The sequence below is a fragment of the Arabidopsis thaliana genome, chromosome 3 (genome assembly GCF_000001735.4).
Source record: "Arabidopsis thaliana chromosome 3, partial sequence".
In the NCBI taxonomy this organism is placed as follows: domain Eukaryota; kingdom Viridiplantae; phylum Streptophyta; class Magnoliopsida; order Brassicales; family Brassicaceae; genus Arabidopsis; species Arabidopsis thaliana.
Genome location: NC_003074.8, coordinates 3,126,646 through 3,144,698, shown reverse-complemented (window position 1 = coordinate 3,144,698; position 18,053 = coordinate 3,126,646). Strand labels below are relative to the sequence as shown.

At 36.6% G+C, this 18,053-nt stretch overlaps 5 protein-coding genes and 3 long non-coding RNA genes across 9 annotated transcripts; 4 read left to right on the top strand and 4 right to left on the bottom strand.

The window, feature by feature from the left end:
• Nucleotides 1-83: 83 nt before the first annotated feature.
• Nucleotides 84-5,316, top strand: DFC (DHFS-FPGS homolog C). Its single transcript, NM_111851.6, has 17 exons — nucleotides 84-412; nucleotides 735-897; nucleotides 981-1,192; nucleotides 1,558-1,623; nucleotides 1,982-2,091; nucleotides 2,171-2,231; nucleotides 2,565-2,648; nucleotides 2,750-2,806; nucleotides 2,899-2,959; nucleotides 3,042-3,088; nucleotides 3,220-3,297; nucleotides 3,623-3,781; nucleotides 3,875-4,177; nucleotides 4,314-4,392; nucleotides 4,474-4,629; nucleotides 4,710-4,906; nucleotides 5,052-5,316. Exons 2-17 carry the CDS (start codon nucleotides 750-752, stop codon nucleotides 5,109-5,111), a joined length of 1,878 nt encoding a protein of 625 aa, NP_187627.3. The 5' UTR covers nucleotides 84-412; nucleotides 735-749; the 3' UTR covers nucleotides 5,112-5,316.
• Nucleotides 5,317-5,529: 213 nt separating this feature from the next.
• On the top strand, nucleotides 5,530-7,337 carry PAP16 (purple acid phosphatase 16; the record flags this gene model as incomplete). Of its 2 annotated transcripts, none has more annotated exons than NM_001337859.1 (4): nucleotides 5,530-5,865; nucleotides 6,147-6,639; nucleotides 6,726-6,894; nucleotides 6,979-7,197. In NM_001337859.1, the coding sequence occupies exons 1-4, from the start codon at nucleotides 5,577-5,579 to the stop codon at nucleotides 7,195-7,197; spliced, it is 1,170 nt and encodes a 389-aa protein (NP_001326965.1). In that variant the 5' UTR covers nucleotides 5,530-5,576. The 2 variants fall into 2 exon arrangements, with proteins under 2 accessions (NP_001326965.1, NP_187626.1); NM_111850.4 differs by having other exon boundaries at nucleotides 5,623-5,865; nucleotides 6,979-7,337.
• AT3G02285 lies at nucleotides 5,842-6,167 on the bottom strand. The gene has a single exon (NR_140900.1). It is a non-coding gene; the product is annotated as an other RNA (long non-coding RNA).
• Nucleotides 7,282-9,826, bottom strand: RECA3 (RECA homolog 3). The gene is made up of 8 exons (NM_111849.4): nucleotides 9,653-9,826; nucleotides 9,394-9,457; nucleotides 9,100-9,317; nucleotides 8,903-8,990; nucleotides 8,504-8,676; nucleotides 8,280-8,426; nucleotides 8,044-8,178; nucleotides 7,282-7,911 (listed from the first exon to the last, which is right to left on the bottom strand). Exons 1-8 carry the CDS (start codon nucleotides 9,713-9,715, stop codon nucleotides 7,630-7,632), a joined length of 1,170 nt encoding a protein of 389 aa, NP_187625.2. The 5' UTR covers nucleotides 9,716-9,826; the 3' UTR covers nucleotides 7,282-7,629.
• AT3G02275 lies at nucleotides 7,539-7,779 on the top strand. Its single transcript, NR_140899.1, has one exon. It is a non-coding gene; the product is annotated as an other RNA (long non-coding RNA).
• A 1,543-nt stretch (nucleotides 9,827-11,369) lies between the features above and the next one.
• Nucleotides 11,370-14,636, top strand: AT3G10130 (SOUL heme-binding family protein). Its single transcript, NM_111848.5, has 8 exons — nucleotides 11,370-11,781; nucleotides 11,863-11,952; nucleotides 12,033-12,103; nucleotides 12,192-12,293; nucleotides 12,390-12,494; nucleotides 12,857-12,992; nucleotides 13,313-13,422; nucleotides 13,503-14,636. The coding sequence occupies exons 1-8, from the start codon at nucleotides 11,541-11,543 to the stop codon at nucleotides 13,575-13,577; spliced, it is 930 nt and encodes a 309-aa protein (NP_187624.1). The 5' UTR covers nucleotides 11,370-11,540; the 3' UTR covers nucleotides 13,578-14,636.
• AT3G10120 (uncharacterized protein) lies at nucleotides 13,808-14,627 on the bottom strand. The gene has a single exon (NM_111847.2). The coding sequence runs from the start codon at nucleotides 14,542-14,544 to the stop codon at nucleotides 14,023-14,025; it is 522 nt and encodes a 173-aa protein (NP_187623.2). The 5' UTR covers nucleotides 14,545-14,627; the 3' UTR covers nucleotides 13,808-14,022.
• A 2,649-nt stretch (nucleotides 14,637-17,285) lies between the features above and the next one.
• Nucleotides 17,286-17,490, bottom strand: AT3G02265. The gene has a single exon (NR_140898.1). It is a non-coding gene; the product is annotated as an other RNA (long non-coding RNA).
• Between the last annotated feature and the right edge of the window lie 563 nt (nucleotides 17,491-18,053).

The following is an 18,053-nucleotide window of genomic DNA, read 5'->3' as shown; positions in this document are numbered from 1 at the left end:
TTGTTTGTATCATCATAAAACCAAAAGTCATTAACATGAAAACTTTTTGACAAAATACATTTTACATCTGATATGCAAAAATTAAGATTTGGATTTTTGTTAACTACTTTGATATTATTAACTGTTTGAGACAAGGAAAAAAAAACAAATATTTATTATTTAATTGAAAGGCTTTAATTTAGTTAAGGATGAGGAAGATGAAGATGATGATGATTCGAAAATGAAGGTGGTGGATACTGCAAATGGCTGCTGAGTGCTGAGACACTCTCGAACCCCACAAACCCTAAGGATCTCCTCCGAAGATTTCCACTATTACTGGAAGTGATATAGATACGTTGCAACAAAGAAGACCACACAAAAACGTTATTGAGCAGCCGTGAAATCGATTTACCAATTGAAGCTTCCCCCCATGGTTGGTCTCTATCCGTCTCTTATTCTACTTTTCGGGTTCAGCTGTTATTGATTGAAAGATTTAAACTTTATAGGTATTTGTGTTCATCAATTGATTCTGTTTGCTTGCTTCGAAAATTGGTTGTGGCTGAACATATATATCAGTGTTCCTTTCTCTTTATTTGATTTCTATCTATATAGTTTCTCCAATCTTAGCATCCACATTGTTGTCACTTTGAGAGTACTATGGAAGCTTAAAGTAGACAACTTTATTGAGGTTGAAAAATGCATGAATGGAAAGAGAGAACGGACTTAACAACTTATCAAGTATATTTTGGTTGCAGATTTGACTTTCCCTGATGCTCGTTTGTGGGAAAGGGTTTCTAAAGTGCAGAGCACCTGGAGTTCCATTCTTTTGTGACAAAAGAAAATCCTTCTTCACTAAAACTAAGAGGGGCTTTCACAGTTTACCTTTGGGCACTGGGGTCCGTGTTTATTTCAACAACAGTAAGTTATATACACCACTCTGCTTAGACTTGTCTGTTTCATGCCTGGGGATGGTGTTCTTATTGCTCTGTTGGCGTCTTTAGATCTTAGGTACTCAAGCAATTCAATAGAAGTTGTGGAGAAAGCTGCCATTAATATGGGTTCAAAGGAAGACAAGGCAGATAATCCAGCTTTATCTTCATATGATGATGCCATGGAAGCTCTGTCGACTCTTATTTCTCGTCGAAACCGTGGGGATCGCACACCTACTAAAGGAAATCGTGACAAGCTTGAACAAGTCGTCACATATCTCAAGGTGATACAGCCATTTACAGTCAAACGCTATTAAGTGGTTCTGTCTAGTGTAAGCATAAGCTCTAATGAAATAAAAATTATATCATACAAAGACCGTTGAGAATATTTTCAATATTGTAGTGCAACATGGATGTTAGATAACTCATTCTGAACTGTCTCAAATGATCATGGAATTTGGTAGATTTTTCTTCTCTTTAGACTGAGCTTATCTGGGCCTTCTCTGTTGAGAGATCATGACTTATGTTGCCTCTGGCCATTGAGAATTCTGGAGTGTTGTGATTCAAGTCAATTTGTTTTATCCTTTCCGTTGAAGACTTTTACCTTAATACTGTGAATTTGTCTGCTGTTTTGGTTTGAGAAATACAGATTTTGGACCTGGAAGACAAAATAAAAGAACTAAAAGTTATTCATGTCGCAGGAACAAAAGGAAAGGTAAGTTGCTGTTTCACTTTAGCTAATGCAGGTCCTAAGATTTAAAATGTAACGTGAAAAATAAGTCAGTAGAAGGAATGTAGCACTTATGTGAGATGCTGTTGTTTCCAATTTCGAGCAATTAGCACTTAACAGAAAAATCAGATCACTCGATGGTTAACAATATATGCTGATTAATCATTATATTTGATGGTACCATCTAATGCATGTCTGAGCCTGCAATTCCGATTTCTAAAGTCTGGAATTCCAGTGTCCCATAATTATAGCTTATGCGGTATGGAAGTAATTTTGATGACTAGAATATCTATAAGTAGCTACTGATTTTCTTGGGTTCTGGCTTTGTATTTTTGTATTTCAGGGTTCAACATGTGTCTTCAGTGAGGCAATTTTACGTAATTGTGGGTTTCGAACCGGAATGTTTACATCTCCTCACTTGATTGATGTGAGGGAAAGATTCCGAATAGATGGGTAAGTTCATCAATATATTGATGTTCAATGTTATATGAACAAGCAAGAGACGAATTTGAATGTTGTTTCGCTTTTCCAGCTTGGATATATCTGAGGAAAAGTTTCTACAGTACTTCTGGGAATGTTGGAAGTTATTGAAGGTAAAAGGCCCTTTTCAATATGCAGTGCCTTTTGTTCCAGTGCGAGATATAGTCTTTAATTATTATTCATTGCTAACTTTCTGCCACAAATTACCAGAAGTCATGCTCTTCCTCTTTGCATTGCTTTTATAGCAATTTCCCATTCTGAGTCTGTTCTGTTGTATTTATGGAATGAGAAGGTAAATGTTTTCGCGTTGATCTGTAGAATGTATTGGCTGTATAACCTTTAGTGCTGTCTGTAGAAAAATGGTTAACTACGAGTAAAATACTCAGTCTAGATTAGTAGCAAACAATGTAGATATAGATATCTAATCGTGAGCTTCTTTTTTGCAGGAGAAAGCTGTAGATGGTCTTACCATGCCTCCTCTTTTTCAGTTTCTCACAGTATTGGCATTTAAGATTTTTGTTTGTGAAAAGGTATATTACTATTCTCATCAAGAATTCTTATACGTTTCACTAAGTTCCCATTGCATTGAAACCTAATGTGTAGCTAAAACTGGATGCTTACTTCCTGTTAGGTTGATGTTGCTGTCATTGAAGTTGGACTTGGGGGAAAACTTGACTCGACAAATGTGGTAAGCATCATTTAAAAATCTTATGTTTCCCGTCAATCTGTCATATTTATTTAATGTTGGACATCTATGTTCATTAAAAATGTAAACTACAGATTCAAAAACCTGTTGTCTGTGGCATTGCTTCTCTTGGGATGGATCATATGGACATATTGGGTATGCCATACTATTTCATTAGTCGAACGTAGGTTCTCTCTCATGCTTCTAACTCTAGATTCTCAATGCTAATTCTACATAGGAAATACGCTAGCTGATATTGCCTTTCATAAGGCTGGGATTTTCAAGGTACTTTTCAAAAGATTTTCTTTGTCTCAGAATTTTATGAATCCACTATATTTGTTTCAAAGTTTCCCATTGGCAGCTTCATGTAGAAGAAATTCTCTGATTTGCTTTGTTTTCTTGTATGTTAATGAAAGCCTCAAATCCCCGCCTTCACAGTACCACAACTCTCTGAAGCAATGGATGTTCTTCAGAAAACAGCTAATAATCTCGAGGTAACTATAGTAGGTTCTATATTTCATTCTAGTTATGCCATGTATTCCCACGGTTAGTTATTACTACAAGTTCAAAAAGGTTGTAGTTCTGATAAGAGTTTATCAAATACACATGCCAGTGTCTAGGATCAATATAATTTACCACCAGGGTTTCTATCTTTGGTTCCTTGGTGTCTTGGCCTCTTGGATTCTCAGTTTTGGAAATAAAGCAGTTTAAGTTTTAAACCTTATCGTGGTCTTTTTGGCGTCTGTAGCTTAGTTATGCTTTTATAAAGAATTGAACTACAAGGGCGAAATATTGAATGTTGTTTCGCCTGCATTACAGGTTCCTCTAGAAGTAGTAGCGCCTCTTGAACCTAAAAAGTTGGACGGAGTTACGCTTGGCTTGTCTGGGGATCATCAGCTAGTAAATGCAGGTCTTGCTGTTTCTCTTTCAAGATGCTGGCTTCAAAGAACCGGGAATTGGAAGAAGATATTTCCAAATGTTGGGCGTTTCTCTTGGTCATTAACCTTTATCAAAACGTTGAGGACAATTTTTGGTGAATCTTGTTTGTTCTTTTGGGATTTTTACTAACAGGAAAGCAAGGAAACTGAGATTCCCGTGGCATTTTGTCGTGGTCTTGCAACGGCACGTCTTCATGGGAGAGCTCAAGTTGTTCATGATGTAGTTTCAGATCCGCAGGACTCATCAGACTCGATGGAAACTCCATGCGGTGATCTGATCTTTTACTTGGATGGTGCTCACAGTCCAGAGAGCATGGAGGCTTGTGGTCGATGGTTCTCTTCTGCAGTCAGAGGAGACAAAAGCTTATCCACTGCTGTCAATGGTTACATGAGACATGGGGAGTATGGTACAGACTTAAACAGAGTCTCCAAACAGGTATTCAAGACCAACAATGATCAATGCAATTTCTTTGTTAACACAACTCTTTTGCTTTACTATTCAAGGTATTGCACATTGATTTGTGTTTCAAACTTTTGATCTGACTTTGTGAAGCTTTCCTATTTGTCGACAGATTCTTCTGTTCAACTGCATGGAAGTGAGAGACCCTCAAGTCTTACTTCCAAAGCTGGTCACCACTTGCGCTTCCTCAGGTAATACAAAACAAACTATATACTCTGTTTTTCTAGTTTCGTGTTAATACTTATGCATATTGGTGAATGAAACACTCTCAGGCACTCATTTCTCAAGAGCGCTTTTTGTCCCGAGCATGTCTACTTACAACAAAGTCATTTCGGGTGCATCAGCGATTCCTTCAGATACACGTAGAAAGGATTTGACTTGGCAATTCAGACTACAAAGACTATGGGAGAAATCAATCCAAGGGACTGGTAAGCTTAAGTATTGCTTCTTTGTAACTTGTTGATGTCACGCCTAAACTTGATCATATGTCTGGTGACTAATTAATCAGATGCGGGGCTTGACCATACACTGAAACCCGATGGAATAACCGCCTTACCACCTCATGATTTCCTGTGCGGAGATGCACCTCAATGTGGTGGACCTGCAGGGACACCGGTCACTTCCAGTGCCGTAATGCCTTCACTTCCATTGACTATAAACTGGCTAAGAGACTGCGTACGCCGAAACCCTTCACTGAAACTAGAGGTAAGGCAAAGCTATATTCATTATCCACTTCCAAAGACAAGAATGAAAGTCTGATTTTTGTTTTCAGACATTCTGGAATAGAACAGAACATTAACCTCTTTGGTACCGGCTTATGTTTGGTTTCTAATGATGCTTTGTGCAACAGGTTCTGGTCACAGGATCGCTACATCTTGTTGGAGATGTGCTCAGGTTGCTAAAGAGATGATTTTATTTTTCACCAACAAATCTTCAAAAAGACTCCTTAAGAGTAATCTTACAGAGCTTCAATTGTTCTTTACTTCACTGTTTTTTTCTCATAGTTACTATTTGATTCTTTGGTCCATTTTATCTAACATGAGAAGTGAGAACCCTCCACTTAAGCTGTATTTTTCTGCTAAATTTTAATTTATATTTCCTCTCATTTCTCATCATATCCCAAATTACATTTTCTTTTCTGTCAAATATGAAAGAATCGTATGAGCTGGACACTGGAAAAAAAGATAAAATATATGAGGAGGAAAATGGAATTAATGTTTAGTCGAAAGTTGAAACTGAAATAGACATGACATGATCACATACTCACATGCTAACAGAGAAAAAGAAACAGAAACAGAAAGAGAATAAGACGTCACTATCTCTCGAGGGAAGAATTCCTCCACAAATAGAAAGAGTTACTGAATATTCTTTGAACATGCGCTACATGAAAGACAACAACAACAACAAAAAACTAGTAGATATATATTATTACTCGAAGTCGATGAAAAAACCGTCGTTGTTTCAGATCATTATTATAGTGCTAAGCATACCAACGACTACGGGGAGGACGGTGGGAAATCTTCGGGTGCGGGAAGGATCACCTTTCAAGATCGCAATATTTGCAGACCTCCACTTCGGTGAAGACACGTGGACTGATTGGGGTCCTGGTCAGGATGTGAACTCCGTTAACGTTATGTCCGCCGTTCTCGACGCTGAAACTCCAGGTCATCAATCATCATGTCACACTGACAAGTTACCGTACAACAATTTTCTACCATTATCTCTCATTTTGATATGAGTAACGTTATTTGGTGTAGAAAGAGTGATAACCACACAATAAGATGTGGTTTAGCTTTGGATCGGTTTGTTGGTTTGGTTTAGCTACAGAAATTTTGATTCTATTAAAACGCCACGTCCAAACACAAATATTGACCTTCAATTTTCTTAAAAATGTTGTGAGATTAGCTTTAACTGAAATAACCGTTTTTTTTGGAGATATGAACAGATTTTGTGGTCTATTTGGGAGATGTTGTGACGGCTAACAACATAGCAATCCAAAACGCAAGCTTGTTTTGGGACAAAGCAATCTCTCCTACAAGAGACAGAGGCATTCCATGGGCTACTCTCTTTGGTAACCATGACGATGCTTCTTTTGTTTGGCCTTTGGATTGGTTGTCTTCCTCCGGTATTCCTCCCCTTCGTTGCCCTGCAGCATCAGATGATGATGGATGCACGTTCAGAGGAACTACGCGAGTGGAACTGATTCAGGAAGAAATAAAGTCATCCAATGCACTCTCATACTCCATGATTAGTCCTAAGGAGCTATGGCCAAGCGTATCTAACTATGTCCTTCTTGTGGAATCATCGGATCATTCGAAACCACCCGTGGCATTGCTATATTTTCTTGATTCGGGCGGTGGTTCATACCCGGAGGTTATCTCAAATGCTCAAGTGGAATGGTTTAAAACCAAGTCTAATACTCTTAATCCCTATTTAAGGTATGAACCAAAACATTAAAGCTTTTTTGGTGGGAAAAACTCGATCATTCGCTAAGTCGATATCGAAAGATGTATATTTCGGGCAGGATCCCGGAGTTGATATTTTGGCACATACCTAGTAAAGCATACAAGAAAGTAGCTCCAAGGTTATGGATAACAAAACCTTGCGTTGGATCAATCAACAAAGAGAAAGTTGTTGCTCAAGAAGCTGAAAATGGGATGATGAGAGTTCTTGAGAACAGATCCTCCGTTAAGGTACTAATTATTAAACACGAAATTGCTTAACACTTAGATACTGGTTTGATATAACTTTAATGAACTATATTTTTGTGTAAGTAGGCAGTGTTTGTAGGACACAACCATGGACTAGACTGGTGCTGTCCGTACAAAGATAAACTCTGGCTTTGCTTTGCGAGACACACAGGTTATGGTGGATATGGAAATTGGCCAAGGGGATCAAGGATTTTGGAGATTTCTGAAATGCCCTTTCGTATTAAGACCTGGATTAGGATGGAAGATGGATCTGTCCACAGTGAAGTTAACCTAACATATGATTAGTCTATTTATCACATATGTCAAACTTTGTAGAAGTAATAGTGCCTATAGTTGTTGGTAGGTTTGGTCACTGTAAACTTGTTAAGTGACAAGAAAAACTGCTTTCCATAAGCCAATAAATGAACTGATGATTGGTTCAAGACAAAAGGAAAGAATGCTTGATAAAACGGTTCAAACCCATTAAGGAAACCGGAATCTCTGCAGTATACATGATGGAGAATCTCTAACAAGAACAATGACTATGATGATATCATCTAATGACAACCAGCTTTTGCACATCTTCTCTGATCCTCCTTTTAGTTAGCATTCCCTAACTGCTTCTGTCCCTTCCACGTTGTTTAATAGGGACGTCAGGGTTGATGAAAAGCTCAATTGGTTTTTGGCTTTATCGAAACATACACATTTGTTTGGAGAACTCGAAATACATTCCCTCTGTCACATCTTGAAGAGCTGGTTCCTCAGGATTGCAACGACAGTATCGAGAGCCTCTTTATTTTCCACCAGATACTTCTCAGCTGCGTCTTTCCCTTCAATGACCTCGCCTTCAATGAAATAGCTAGTTCCTTCTCTTAAGATAACTCCATGCTCACAAGCCAATTCTAATACCTCTCGCTCCACGTAGAAACCATGACCAAAGTGAATCCCCAATTCAGATTTCTTCTTTCCGGGCGCCAGTTTATTCTTCACCACTTGGACGCAGACATTGAGACCACTTATCTGAGGAAACAAAGCAATCAAATGATAATAAAGATGTTACTGCCCTTCGCAGAAATTATGCATTATTTTAGAGATTAAGGCAAATCAAGCTTACAGTAACACGTACAATGGTAACAATGTGCCTAACTATACCTTATTGGCAGTCTTTATTAGCCCGGTTCTTATCATTTTGAGACGTATAGCTGCATGAAACGGTAATGCGTTTCCTCCACAAGTCACTTCTTCGGCGTGCGGGAAATGCATGTTAGATTTCACATGTGATCTGACCTGGATCAGGTAAATAAGCAGAGAGATATTATCTTTGGTAGGTGGGTCAATACGATCCAACTAAGTGAGCAAAAGAAAGTAAACCGTGATATTTCCTTTACCTGATTAAGAAAAACGATCAGTGTCTGAGAATAGCCAACTGAGTAATGGATTTTTCTGAGCGCCTGTGTCATTATTCTTGATTGTGTGTCTCTGTATCTTTCTCCTACAGGAGCATCAAGTTCACATTGAGGGGCAAGAGCAGCAACCTGTAGATTCCACTTTTAATATTAACAGATGCAGAAAGAATATATGAACATATTGAGATGAAAGAATGAGAACTCACACTGTCTACCACAATTACGTCTACTGACCCACTCTTGGTCAGCACATCAACAATATTTAGCATCTTTTCAGCAGAACTAGGTCGTGATATCAGAAGCTCTTCTGTGTTCACACCTATTGATTCTGCTAGAGAAGGATCCATGGCATTCTCTGCATCAAGATAAGCGCAATAACCTGGCACAAACAAGTCTTTTAGATAAATAAAAAGCTAATGGAGTGAAGAACAAAAGCAAGTCAGAATCAAACTGTAACTTCACAAAATCGAATCTTACTTATCGCACTAGAAACAAGAAAGGAAAAAGTAGAAGATATGTGTCCCCAACTTAGGATGGATTCTAGTAACAAGTCCCAAGGTTTCTGTTCAAACAAATGTATTGAGAATGGGATTCAAGAACAGTACCTCCAAGCTTTTGAGCTTCCTTGATGATATGCAGAGCTAGAGTTGTCTTTCCAGATGCTTCTTTTCCGTAAACCTCAACCATTCTTCCCTACACAAAAACCAACAAAGTTCTCTTGTAAACACACATTTAGAGACCTCATTAATTGCAATACCTTTAGCTTGGCTAGTCCTATCTGAGACTCTAAATTAACAACAACCTTTGGCAATCCTCCAACTCCAAGAGCTAGATCAAGGTTGAGGGAACCCGTGGATATCACAGAAACTCTCCTTTTTCTGTAAAACCGCTGCAATGACAACTTAGAGTCTTTATCAAAATCACCTGAAAGCTGTGACAATGCTAAATGTAGAGCAGTGTCTTTCTCCGCTACTTTTCTATCATCTGGAACTTCATCAAGTTCACAATCTGAAGCTTCAACTGACCAAACGAAACACACTCATAAAGACAGGATACAGAGTATGGAAATCAAAAGACAAAGGAAATTAGTGATTACCTAAAGACGAAAGATAACGATTTTCATAGCCAGAGCAAGCCAAAACGCTTCTTCTTCCATTCAGCTACAAAGCAAGATAAGAGTAAACACAAGAGACATTTGTTTAGTCAGGAGCTTGGGCAAATCATCAATGCTACTCTAAAGGAGATAACTTTATTTTGGTTGGAGTGTTGTCCTAATTTCTTCATCTGAAAAATAAAATCTTTCTTTCTTATACTCAAGCTAAGAATTGTTGAGAAACATTAGAGACGAAGAGAACCTGAGATAAGTAAGAGAAGAAACGGAATCTCTGAATCGGACTGGCCCATGAGAGTCGACCCATGCCCCGTTCTTCTTCAAGCGGCTCCTCCTTCGCTGTTCAGTTTCAATTCCACAGTTGTGTCTTCTCCTTTTCTACTAACGATCTCCAGTTTCCGCCATGGTCATTGTCCTTAAGAGGTAAGACCTGAACCAGAAGTGGATACATAAAAATCGAAAACCGTATTAAACCGATCGGTTCATGGCTAATGGAATCTAATTTAACGGTTTGATATGAGGACCGGAAAAGAGGTAACAATTTAAGGGAGGTGTAACTTTAGTCTTTTTTTTTTTTTTTTTTTTTTTTTTTTTGTGTGTAACTTTAGTCTTATCCCGAACATTTTGCTCAAATAAGATTTTATTTTTCTATATAATAATAAATCTGAGAAGATAAATCCCTAAATTAAGATTGTTCATGCGTGGAGCATAACCTAAAGGTCTAAGAATGTGGAGTGCAAATTCAATAATGAAATTGTTGGTTCTCTTGCTTTTGGTGGACGCTTCATTAATATTGAATCGTATCCTAAGCATGAAAACATATCCAACACATAATTCCGAGGTTTTCCAAAGCAGACGCTTCATTACGTTTGACTTACGTACACTAACTGGTGATAACCAGCGAAGCGGTGTGGATCCTGCTTGCATACCAAAATCAAAATGTGATGATAGAGTGATGGAAATAGGTAATACTCCAGATTATCACAGTAGTAAGTTCATTGATTTGTTGGCACATCTTTAAACTTGTAAGCTTTTTATAATTACTTTATTTTGTAGGTATATGGAGGAGACCGCGTACTCTTTACAGACCTAAAAAGTTCGACCACGAGATTCATGACGAAGAAGAATTATGAAGTTGTTGGTGCTATTTTCTTAAATTTTTTGGCGATTGGTTTTGGTGTTAATTATCATCATTTTAATGTATTAGTTTGTTTTTATTTGCGGAATATCATATGATTAATTAGATGGCCCGAAACGTCTGGTACGTAAGAGTAAGAAGATATGAAAGCTAGGTGGAGTCTTGTGCTATTGACAAGTTCTCGACCCTTGTAAAGTTGTGCTCCTCCTTCATAATGCCGTAGAGACTAACACACAAACTGCTATTTGGGAGATAAAAACGAAAAGAGGAAACAACAAGGCTAAGCGGTAATGTCCAATAGGATCCATTCAACTTCATTAATGTGAGATAATAATATTTTTTTAATTAAAAACTGTTACATTATTTAGTCGTATCCCGAATATTGTGTTCAATCTTACGAGGAAAACGTCGTTAACCCTAGTCCAAAGCGTTTACGAAAAATAAATGGGAGCTTCTTCTTCGCTTTATAAAAAGTACTAAATAAAGACTGAAAAGATATAGAAATCCCTAAATATTGATTGTTCCTGCGTCTCCGAGCATAATGTAGGTGTTTCTAACAATGTGGAGTGTATATGCATGCAACGGCGAAATTGCACTTCTCCTTGCTTTTTTGATGGATGCTTCACTGGGTCGACATTACGTTTTAAATGTATCGAAAGCCTAGCTAGTTACATAATCACACTCTTTGCAGTAATAAACCCAAAGTTTTTCCGACATATCTTCTTCACAAACATCACATATGAACTTTGCACCGGTGTGTTGTAGAGAAGAGTGAGTGGATGTTCGTCATCTTCCCGCTCCACAGTCTCAGGGGCCTTTGTGGACTTAAAAAAATAAATAAGTGAAATTCCAAAGGGAGATAATTAAAAATCGATTTGGTATGAGAAAAATCTACCGGTATGGTATGAGAGAACCAAAATCGAGCGGTCGTTAATAATTAGAACGAAAACAGAACAAAGAGAGAACGAAAACAGAACAAAGATTGCGAAGAGAAATGATGATGATCAGCTCCTCCTCCATTACATCATCCCTTTCTCTTCTGTCTTCATCTCCTGAGAAATTGCCCCTCATAAACCCTATCCAGAGATGCCCAATTACTTACTCCGGCTTCAGAACGGCGAGCGTGAACAGAGCTATCCGGCGGCAGCCGCAGAGTCCAGCCGTGTCCGCCACTGAATCTAGGGTTTCTCTCGTCCTTGCTCTCGCCTCTCAAGCTTCCTCTGTCTCTCAACGCCGTAAATGTTCCGTCTTTTCTCTTGCCGGATTTTGTTTTGGTTTTTGTATCTGCTGAATTTTCATTGTCAATTTAATTGTAGTTTTGGCTGATTTGGCGATGGAGACTGCGAAATATGTGTTTCCCAAGAGATTTGATAGCTCTACTAATCTTGAAGAAGCTTTCATGTCTGGTTAGTTTTTAGCTTAATCTTCTTTAGCTCTGTGTTATTCACTTTTGTAGTAACTTAAAACCTTTGATTTTTCTCTCTAGTTCCGGATCTCGAGACAATGAACTTTAGAGTTCTATTTAGAACAGACAAGTACGAGATTAGACAAGTTGAGGTTGTTCTTAATTTCTCTACGTTGGTCCTATTGGTCCTCTCTCTTTAAACATGGATGGTCTAAGTTTGATGCTATGACTTTGATACAGCCTTATTTTGTGGCCGAGACTATAATGCCAGGGGAAACTGGATTTGACTCTTATGGTGCTTCCAAGTCTTTTAATGTTTTAGCTGAGTACCTCTTTGGTAAGGTACTTATGAACCATTCCTTATGAATTTTTGCTGTACTTTTGTTTGATTTTTGAATCTTGTTTTGCTTTAAATCTGGATACTTGTGTTTTCAATAGAACACAATAAAGGAGAAAATGGAGATGACGACCCCTGTTGTTACTCGGAAAGTCCAATCTGTTGGAGAGAAGATGGAAATGACAACTCCAGTGATAACTAGCAAGGTAAATATATCTAATCAATGGATCGTGGAGGGTCTCTTTTTGGAAGTTCTTAGCTTGTTTTTACATAGATAGCATTACTTTGGAGTAGCTTTGAGTGAGTTGGTTTCTTTTGTTTGTTACCATATCTAGATGAATTTTTTTTCTCAACTTTTATTGAGAGCATCACACTTTATGATCTAGATCAATGATAGTTTGTAGTATTATTTTCCTATTATGTAAGTGCTAGGAACCTAGGACACCTACTTGATAGTTGCTCGCAAAAATAATTGTTTTCTGAAGTGGTCTCTGGTTCATTTTTATCTTGTTCTCGGACCTCGTCATTTAGTATCTTATTTATTTTGCATGTATACTGTTTGCTTCAGGCAAAAGATCAAAACCAGTGGCGGATGTCTTTTGTCATGCCCTCAAAGTATGGTTCGAATTTGCCATTACCAAAAGATCCTTCAGTCAAAATTCAGCAAGTGCCACGAAAGATTGTTGCTGTTGTCGCCTTCTCAGGTAAAGATACTTGATTTCACTTCCATGTGTGACGAGACTCTAGTTTGAATTATCATAAATATCATTTCAAACTAGTTCCAGTTTTATATGCCTGTTTTCTCATGATTGCAAACATTGAAAACAAGTGTTTTTCTCTCGATGCTCATGAATGTGTGATATAGAGTACCTAACCTTGACATTTCAAAACACAAAATGTTCAGTACATGTTCATCATTGTTCCGAGAAGTTTTATCTTTTCATTAAAATGTTCAGTGCTCGTGAAGCATCTAACATAATCAGATTGTTATTGTTACCGATGAACAAAATCAACTTTGTTTCAGGCTATGTTACCGATGAAGAGATTGAGAGACGGGAGAGAGAACTAAGGAGAGCTCTTCAAAATGACAAGAAGTTCCGAGTGAGAGATGGAGTATCATTTGAAGTTGCACAGGTTAATCAACATTCATAAATGGCTAAATGGATTGTCTTAGACTCTCTACTGATACTAATTAATGAATTCATTTCCTGCAGTATAATCCACCATTCACTCTCCCGTTTATGCGCCGCAACGAGGTCTCTCTCGAAGTTGAAAACAAAGAAGATTAGCCCCATCACAAGTCATACATACATGTATATATTATATGTATACACAGTTAAATACTTGTGCTAAAGACAAAACGCGTTTACTTGAATAGTTGAAAATGAGTAGTAATTACTGGTCCTGGAAGCCATTTTCTTCACCCACCATTATGATGCATCTTTACTTCGCTTATAGCCCACTAGAGATGCCTACTATAGGCTTTGAAATTAACCCAAAGAAGCACTCAGGACCTTTTAACTTTTGGAAAATTCCGTCCTAACAAGTTTACATTTTTGGGGTTTAGTACAAATTTTTAAACTTTCTACAAAAAGGGTTTCATGTACTACCAACCCTTGGAACAGTATTTCTGGGAATTACAAGTTTTCTTCTTTTCTCTTGAACAAGCTTGTGTTATCTATCTATGTATATAAGTATATGTCACATATATATCTAGATATAACATCCCATGGGCTAATCAGTTTCAGGAATGCTATCTAACAAAGGTCTCCAGCCTTCTTTATGACACTCATCATCATCATCACACAGATGTTGCTTAGCAAGAGTCCTATAAACCATTTCATGAACAGAACCTCCTTGAAGCAGCTTCTCCAGCTCTTGCTTACTCACAACCATCTTCACTCTCACAACACCATTAGTCTTCTCCTTGGTGTTGTCACAACAATCTGTTAATCTATCTTCTTCTTGTTCTTCTTTTTCCACCTCTGGATTTGCAAACCTGACTTTCTTCATCGTCTTCTTCATGTGCTTGATTGAGTTAGTCTCCTGGGGCAATAGATAGTAGAGACGGCCACAGAGAAGCTTGGCTTGGGGATGAAGATGACAATTGTTGGTGAGAGAGTCAAAGAGAGAGTAGTGAGGAGAGAATTGGGTGAGGATGTGATGAACCTTCATAGGTCCTCTGTATTCAACTACTTTCCCATCATTTCTCATTATCTTTATCACTTTCTTCTCCATTACTAAACAGTTCCCCATACTTTTTGTTTGTTTGTTTGTTTTTTTCTAACTTTAGTTTGTGCTTTCTTCTGTATATGTGTTTAGAGATTTTTTTGTTTCTTGAGTTTTGGAGATTTGTGGTTGCATATTTATAGAACTTAAGGTTATGTGAATGCCCCTGCGTTTCGGGAATATTACGAGAAATGCCATTCTATCAAATGCTCCCCTAAATGATCTTTATCTCATTTTTTTTCATTAAAAGTGTTTATATGTCGTGGTGGGGTGTGGTCGGGTGGTGCTCTCCTAATTATGTTTTTAAAAAAATTGGATCTCCTAAACTAATTTCGATTTTTTCACATTAAAAAAAAACGAATTTCGATATTTTCACATAAAGATCTCGGAATAGTTGTGTAGACTTGTAGTGGTAGTGGTATAAAGGTGGTAGATGTGATTAGTGTGATCAGAATATATCAAGTTAAAAGATTTGATAGTAAGTTAAAATGGTAGGAAAAGTTATCTAATTACAAATAAAATTGTTTGAAATAGTTAAAATTTAGTTTGGCTGAATTATGTGTCTGAATATCCCCAAAGAATGGAAGTGCATGTCGTGCATCACCGTTGCATCCAATGTATGTTTATGACTTATGAGTTATGTCTTTTTTAAAAAAGAATTTCTACCTATATTCTTGTAGGAGTATATGATTATGTAGGTGGTACAAGATATTCAAATTGATTAGATTAAAACTAAGTGTATCACCAAACTCTTCAACAATACATTGTTTAACGACTCCCGATGTTCTTGTTGGGAGGATATATCTTGGTCTATTGAAGATTTGAGCTACAGTAGTGTCATTTTAAAATTAGTTGAATGAATGATTCATTTCAAATCGTTTTAAATAATAAGGATGGAGGTATGCACTTTCTTTAGCCTTAAAATTGAATATCCAAGTTGTTTCACTAATGATTCATTTCAAGTCGGTTACATTTATAAGAATGCAGGTCACATAATATCTCTTCGTTTGTTAAAAGAATCAAAAATTAAGATTAATTTTACGAACACTCATTTGTCGCATCGATAGAGTTAAAATCCAAAATACGTTATGTTTATAAAAAGATTGATTTAAGCATTTTATCTTCTTCTTCTTTTTTTTTGGACAAGATTCAAGCAATTATATCTATCATTTTAACTAACAAGCATATAGTTAAAATTGAATTAATATTTTATTGGATTTGTTAGACGAATTAACATTTTGTGTGTAATTGCATTACACCAACCATCTTTATACTTTAGTAGACATCTAACCACACTAGTTTCAACTGTTACAAACCATTCACGATCTAAAAATAGTATTAAGTTTACGAAAAAAATCTATATATTGACCAAAAAGAAAAGGATTGTAGCGGAGGCTTGCCTACATCATAAGGTGGAGCCACTAGGAGGACCACAAAAGGAGTCCAAATGACTTTTGATAAGTGGATGTCACCTCCAATTCGAACCACAACTTGATTTCTATAATCATTCTTACATTGAATATTTCCCCTTTCTCTTTAATCGCTAACATGCGCCCGCAAGTCTCACTTTCCTATACCATTGTTTTGTTAGTTGGAACTCCACAAAACCCAATTTCATTGTACTTCTTTAATTCACTCGTTTGATACTTTTCACTATACGACATGTTATCATTATGTTTTGTTAAAATGATTAGTAATAACGCATTACCTTATAGTCTTATAGATAAATTCACTGGCCTAGAGATTTGCATTACAATACCCTCATTTGTTTGCATTTACTTAAGTTTCCTAATTTTTGTGGTTTTGAATTGTTGCTCAAAGCTTATGAAGCAGAAACTGAATTTACATATGCCACTTCAAATTATGCTTAGGTGTCGGTTTATCTTCGTTTGTTTTAGTCTCTCGTTTCTAGATAACTCTAATGTCGGATATCATCAACAATTCAACATGCATGGAGTTGATTCTAACACCATTTGAAACGAATCTAGCTTATAATAAGTCAAACCAAGCGCACAAGATCGACAAGTAATTAAGCTTATCCAAAATTTAGTTTTCATAGCGTGGGTATCAATCCTACTAAATTCCAAGAGAGAAAACAAACAAACTTATCTCATATGGACCGTTTTATATCTTATTTTTGCACAGAGAAATATGGACCGTTGAGGCATATACATAGTCTAATCTATAACAAGAAAACCGAACACTCTATACTTATCTCGCTACTTGCCCATTAAGGCTATATAGCTTCACCAAACTTTCTCTATCCATCACTACCTCACATATACACATTTATACATATAAAACCAATTTGCCCTCTTGATAACGTAATCTTATGCAAAGTTGATATTTTTGGGTAGTGTGGTCCATTTCATCAACTAAGTTTAAAGTGCTTACGATGATAAAGCGGGTTCGAATAGGTTCCACCAATGAAGCATGTTTCTTTTTTTTGAACAAAGAAGCATGTTTCTTATTCTGTATTTTTTTCATGGTAAACGAGTAACTTTTAAGTGTGGATTCATATTAATCCCGATACATATGATATTCTTACCAAGTGACTTAACGTATTCAATAGAGCAGAGATAAAACTGAGTGGGTTATCAGTAATTTTATTCTTTGTTTTACTTTTTCTTTGGTCGGCAGAAACTTTGGCCTTCCAGAAAACAGTACCTTTTTTTTTACCGAGTGTGGATTTTAACATTTTCGTTGACCGTTGATTTAGGGACACTGAAAAGGTAATATAGAGAGGTAAAGATTAAGAATAAAAACTACAATGGGTGGGTAAGGAAGAAATAGGTTCTTTTTATTATTTTCTTTGGTAATAGTGGATGTTGATGAATGATGATCTAAGCCAAAGATTTTTTTTTTGTGCAAAAATTTAAGCCAAAGATAAGAAAAAAAATGATTACTAATTAGAGGATTTTATTTACCTTTGCTTACAATGTAGTGCACTCCCCTCGTAGTGGTGGCGGCAGAAATTTTTTGAACATGATAGAGATGGAAATTTGATAAATTTAATTTGTTGTAAAATATGATGAATATCCAATAAAAATATGTTATCCATATCATATGCATTTCTATGCATACAAATCTCTTCTTCCACATGATAACTTTATATATACATGACAAATTTTAATTTAATTCTCCATTCCTTAAAAAGAGTTATCATTATTATAACACTTTAGGTAGGTACTACTGTATATGTAGTTGATCATCTATACAATGAAAAATAGACCGCAGAACATTAGCAATGATTTAGAATATAATTCACAATTTTCAGGTGATTTTGGTACGGACTCAAGTTGTCGCTGCATAATATGCATAGATATGTAAATCAATCAAAATCAAATAAGAATACACTTTCTGGATAAAAATTGTAATTACCATAGTCGTCGCATTACATGAAAACTCCGCAAATAAAAATTGCATCCCACATTCTAATGAGGTCAATATGTAATATGAAGAGAAAAAGAGAGATTTGAAAATATGTTAACTGGGTCAACCTCTAAACTTTTAAGTATTTTTCTAACTTAATCTTA

Coding starts and splice junctions, on each gene's coding strand:
- AT3G10120 (NM_111847.2), bottom strand. CDS start 14,544: ATGGGGAACTGTTTAGTAATGGAGAAGAAAGTGATAAAGATAATGAGA.
- DFC (NM_111851.6), top strand. CDS start 750: ATGCTCGTTTGTGGGAAAGGGTTTCTAAAGTGCAGAGCACCTGGAGTT. Junction 2,649..2,749: donor AGATTTTTGTTTGTGAAAAG/GTATATTACTAT, acceptor ACTTCCTGTTAG/GTTGATGTTGCTGTCATTGA. Junction 4,630..4,709: donor GAAATCAATCCAAGGGACTG/GTAAGCTTAAGT, acceptor CTAATTAATCAG/ATGCGGGGCTTGACCATACA.
- AT3G10130 (NM_111848.5), top strand. CDS start 11,541: ATGATGATGATCAGCTCCTCCTCCATTACATCATCCCTTTCTCTTCTG. Junction 11,953..12,032: donor TGAAGAAGCTTTCATGTCTG/GTTAGTTTTTAG, acceptor TTTTCTCTCTAG/TTCCGGATCTCGAGACAATG. Junction 13,423..13,502: donor TATCATTTGAAGTTGCACAG/GTTAATCAACAT, acceptor CATTTCCTGCAG/TATAATCCACCATTCACTCT.
- RECA3 (NM_111849.4), bottom strand. CDS start 9,715: ATGGGTCGACTCTCATGGGCCAGTCCGATTCAGAGATTCCGTTTCTTC. Junction 9,458..9,652: donor TCTTCTCTTACTTATCTCAG/GTTCTCTTCGTC, acceptor CTTGCTTTGTAG/CTGAATGGAAGAAGAAGCGT. Junction 7,912..8,043: donor TAATAAAGACTGCCAATAAG/GTATAGTTAGGC, acceptor TTGTTTCCTCAG/ATAAGTGGTCTCAATGTCTG.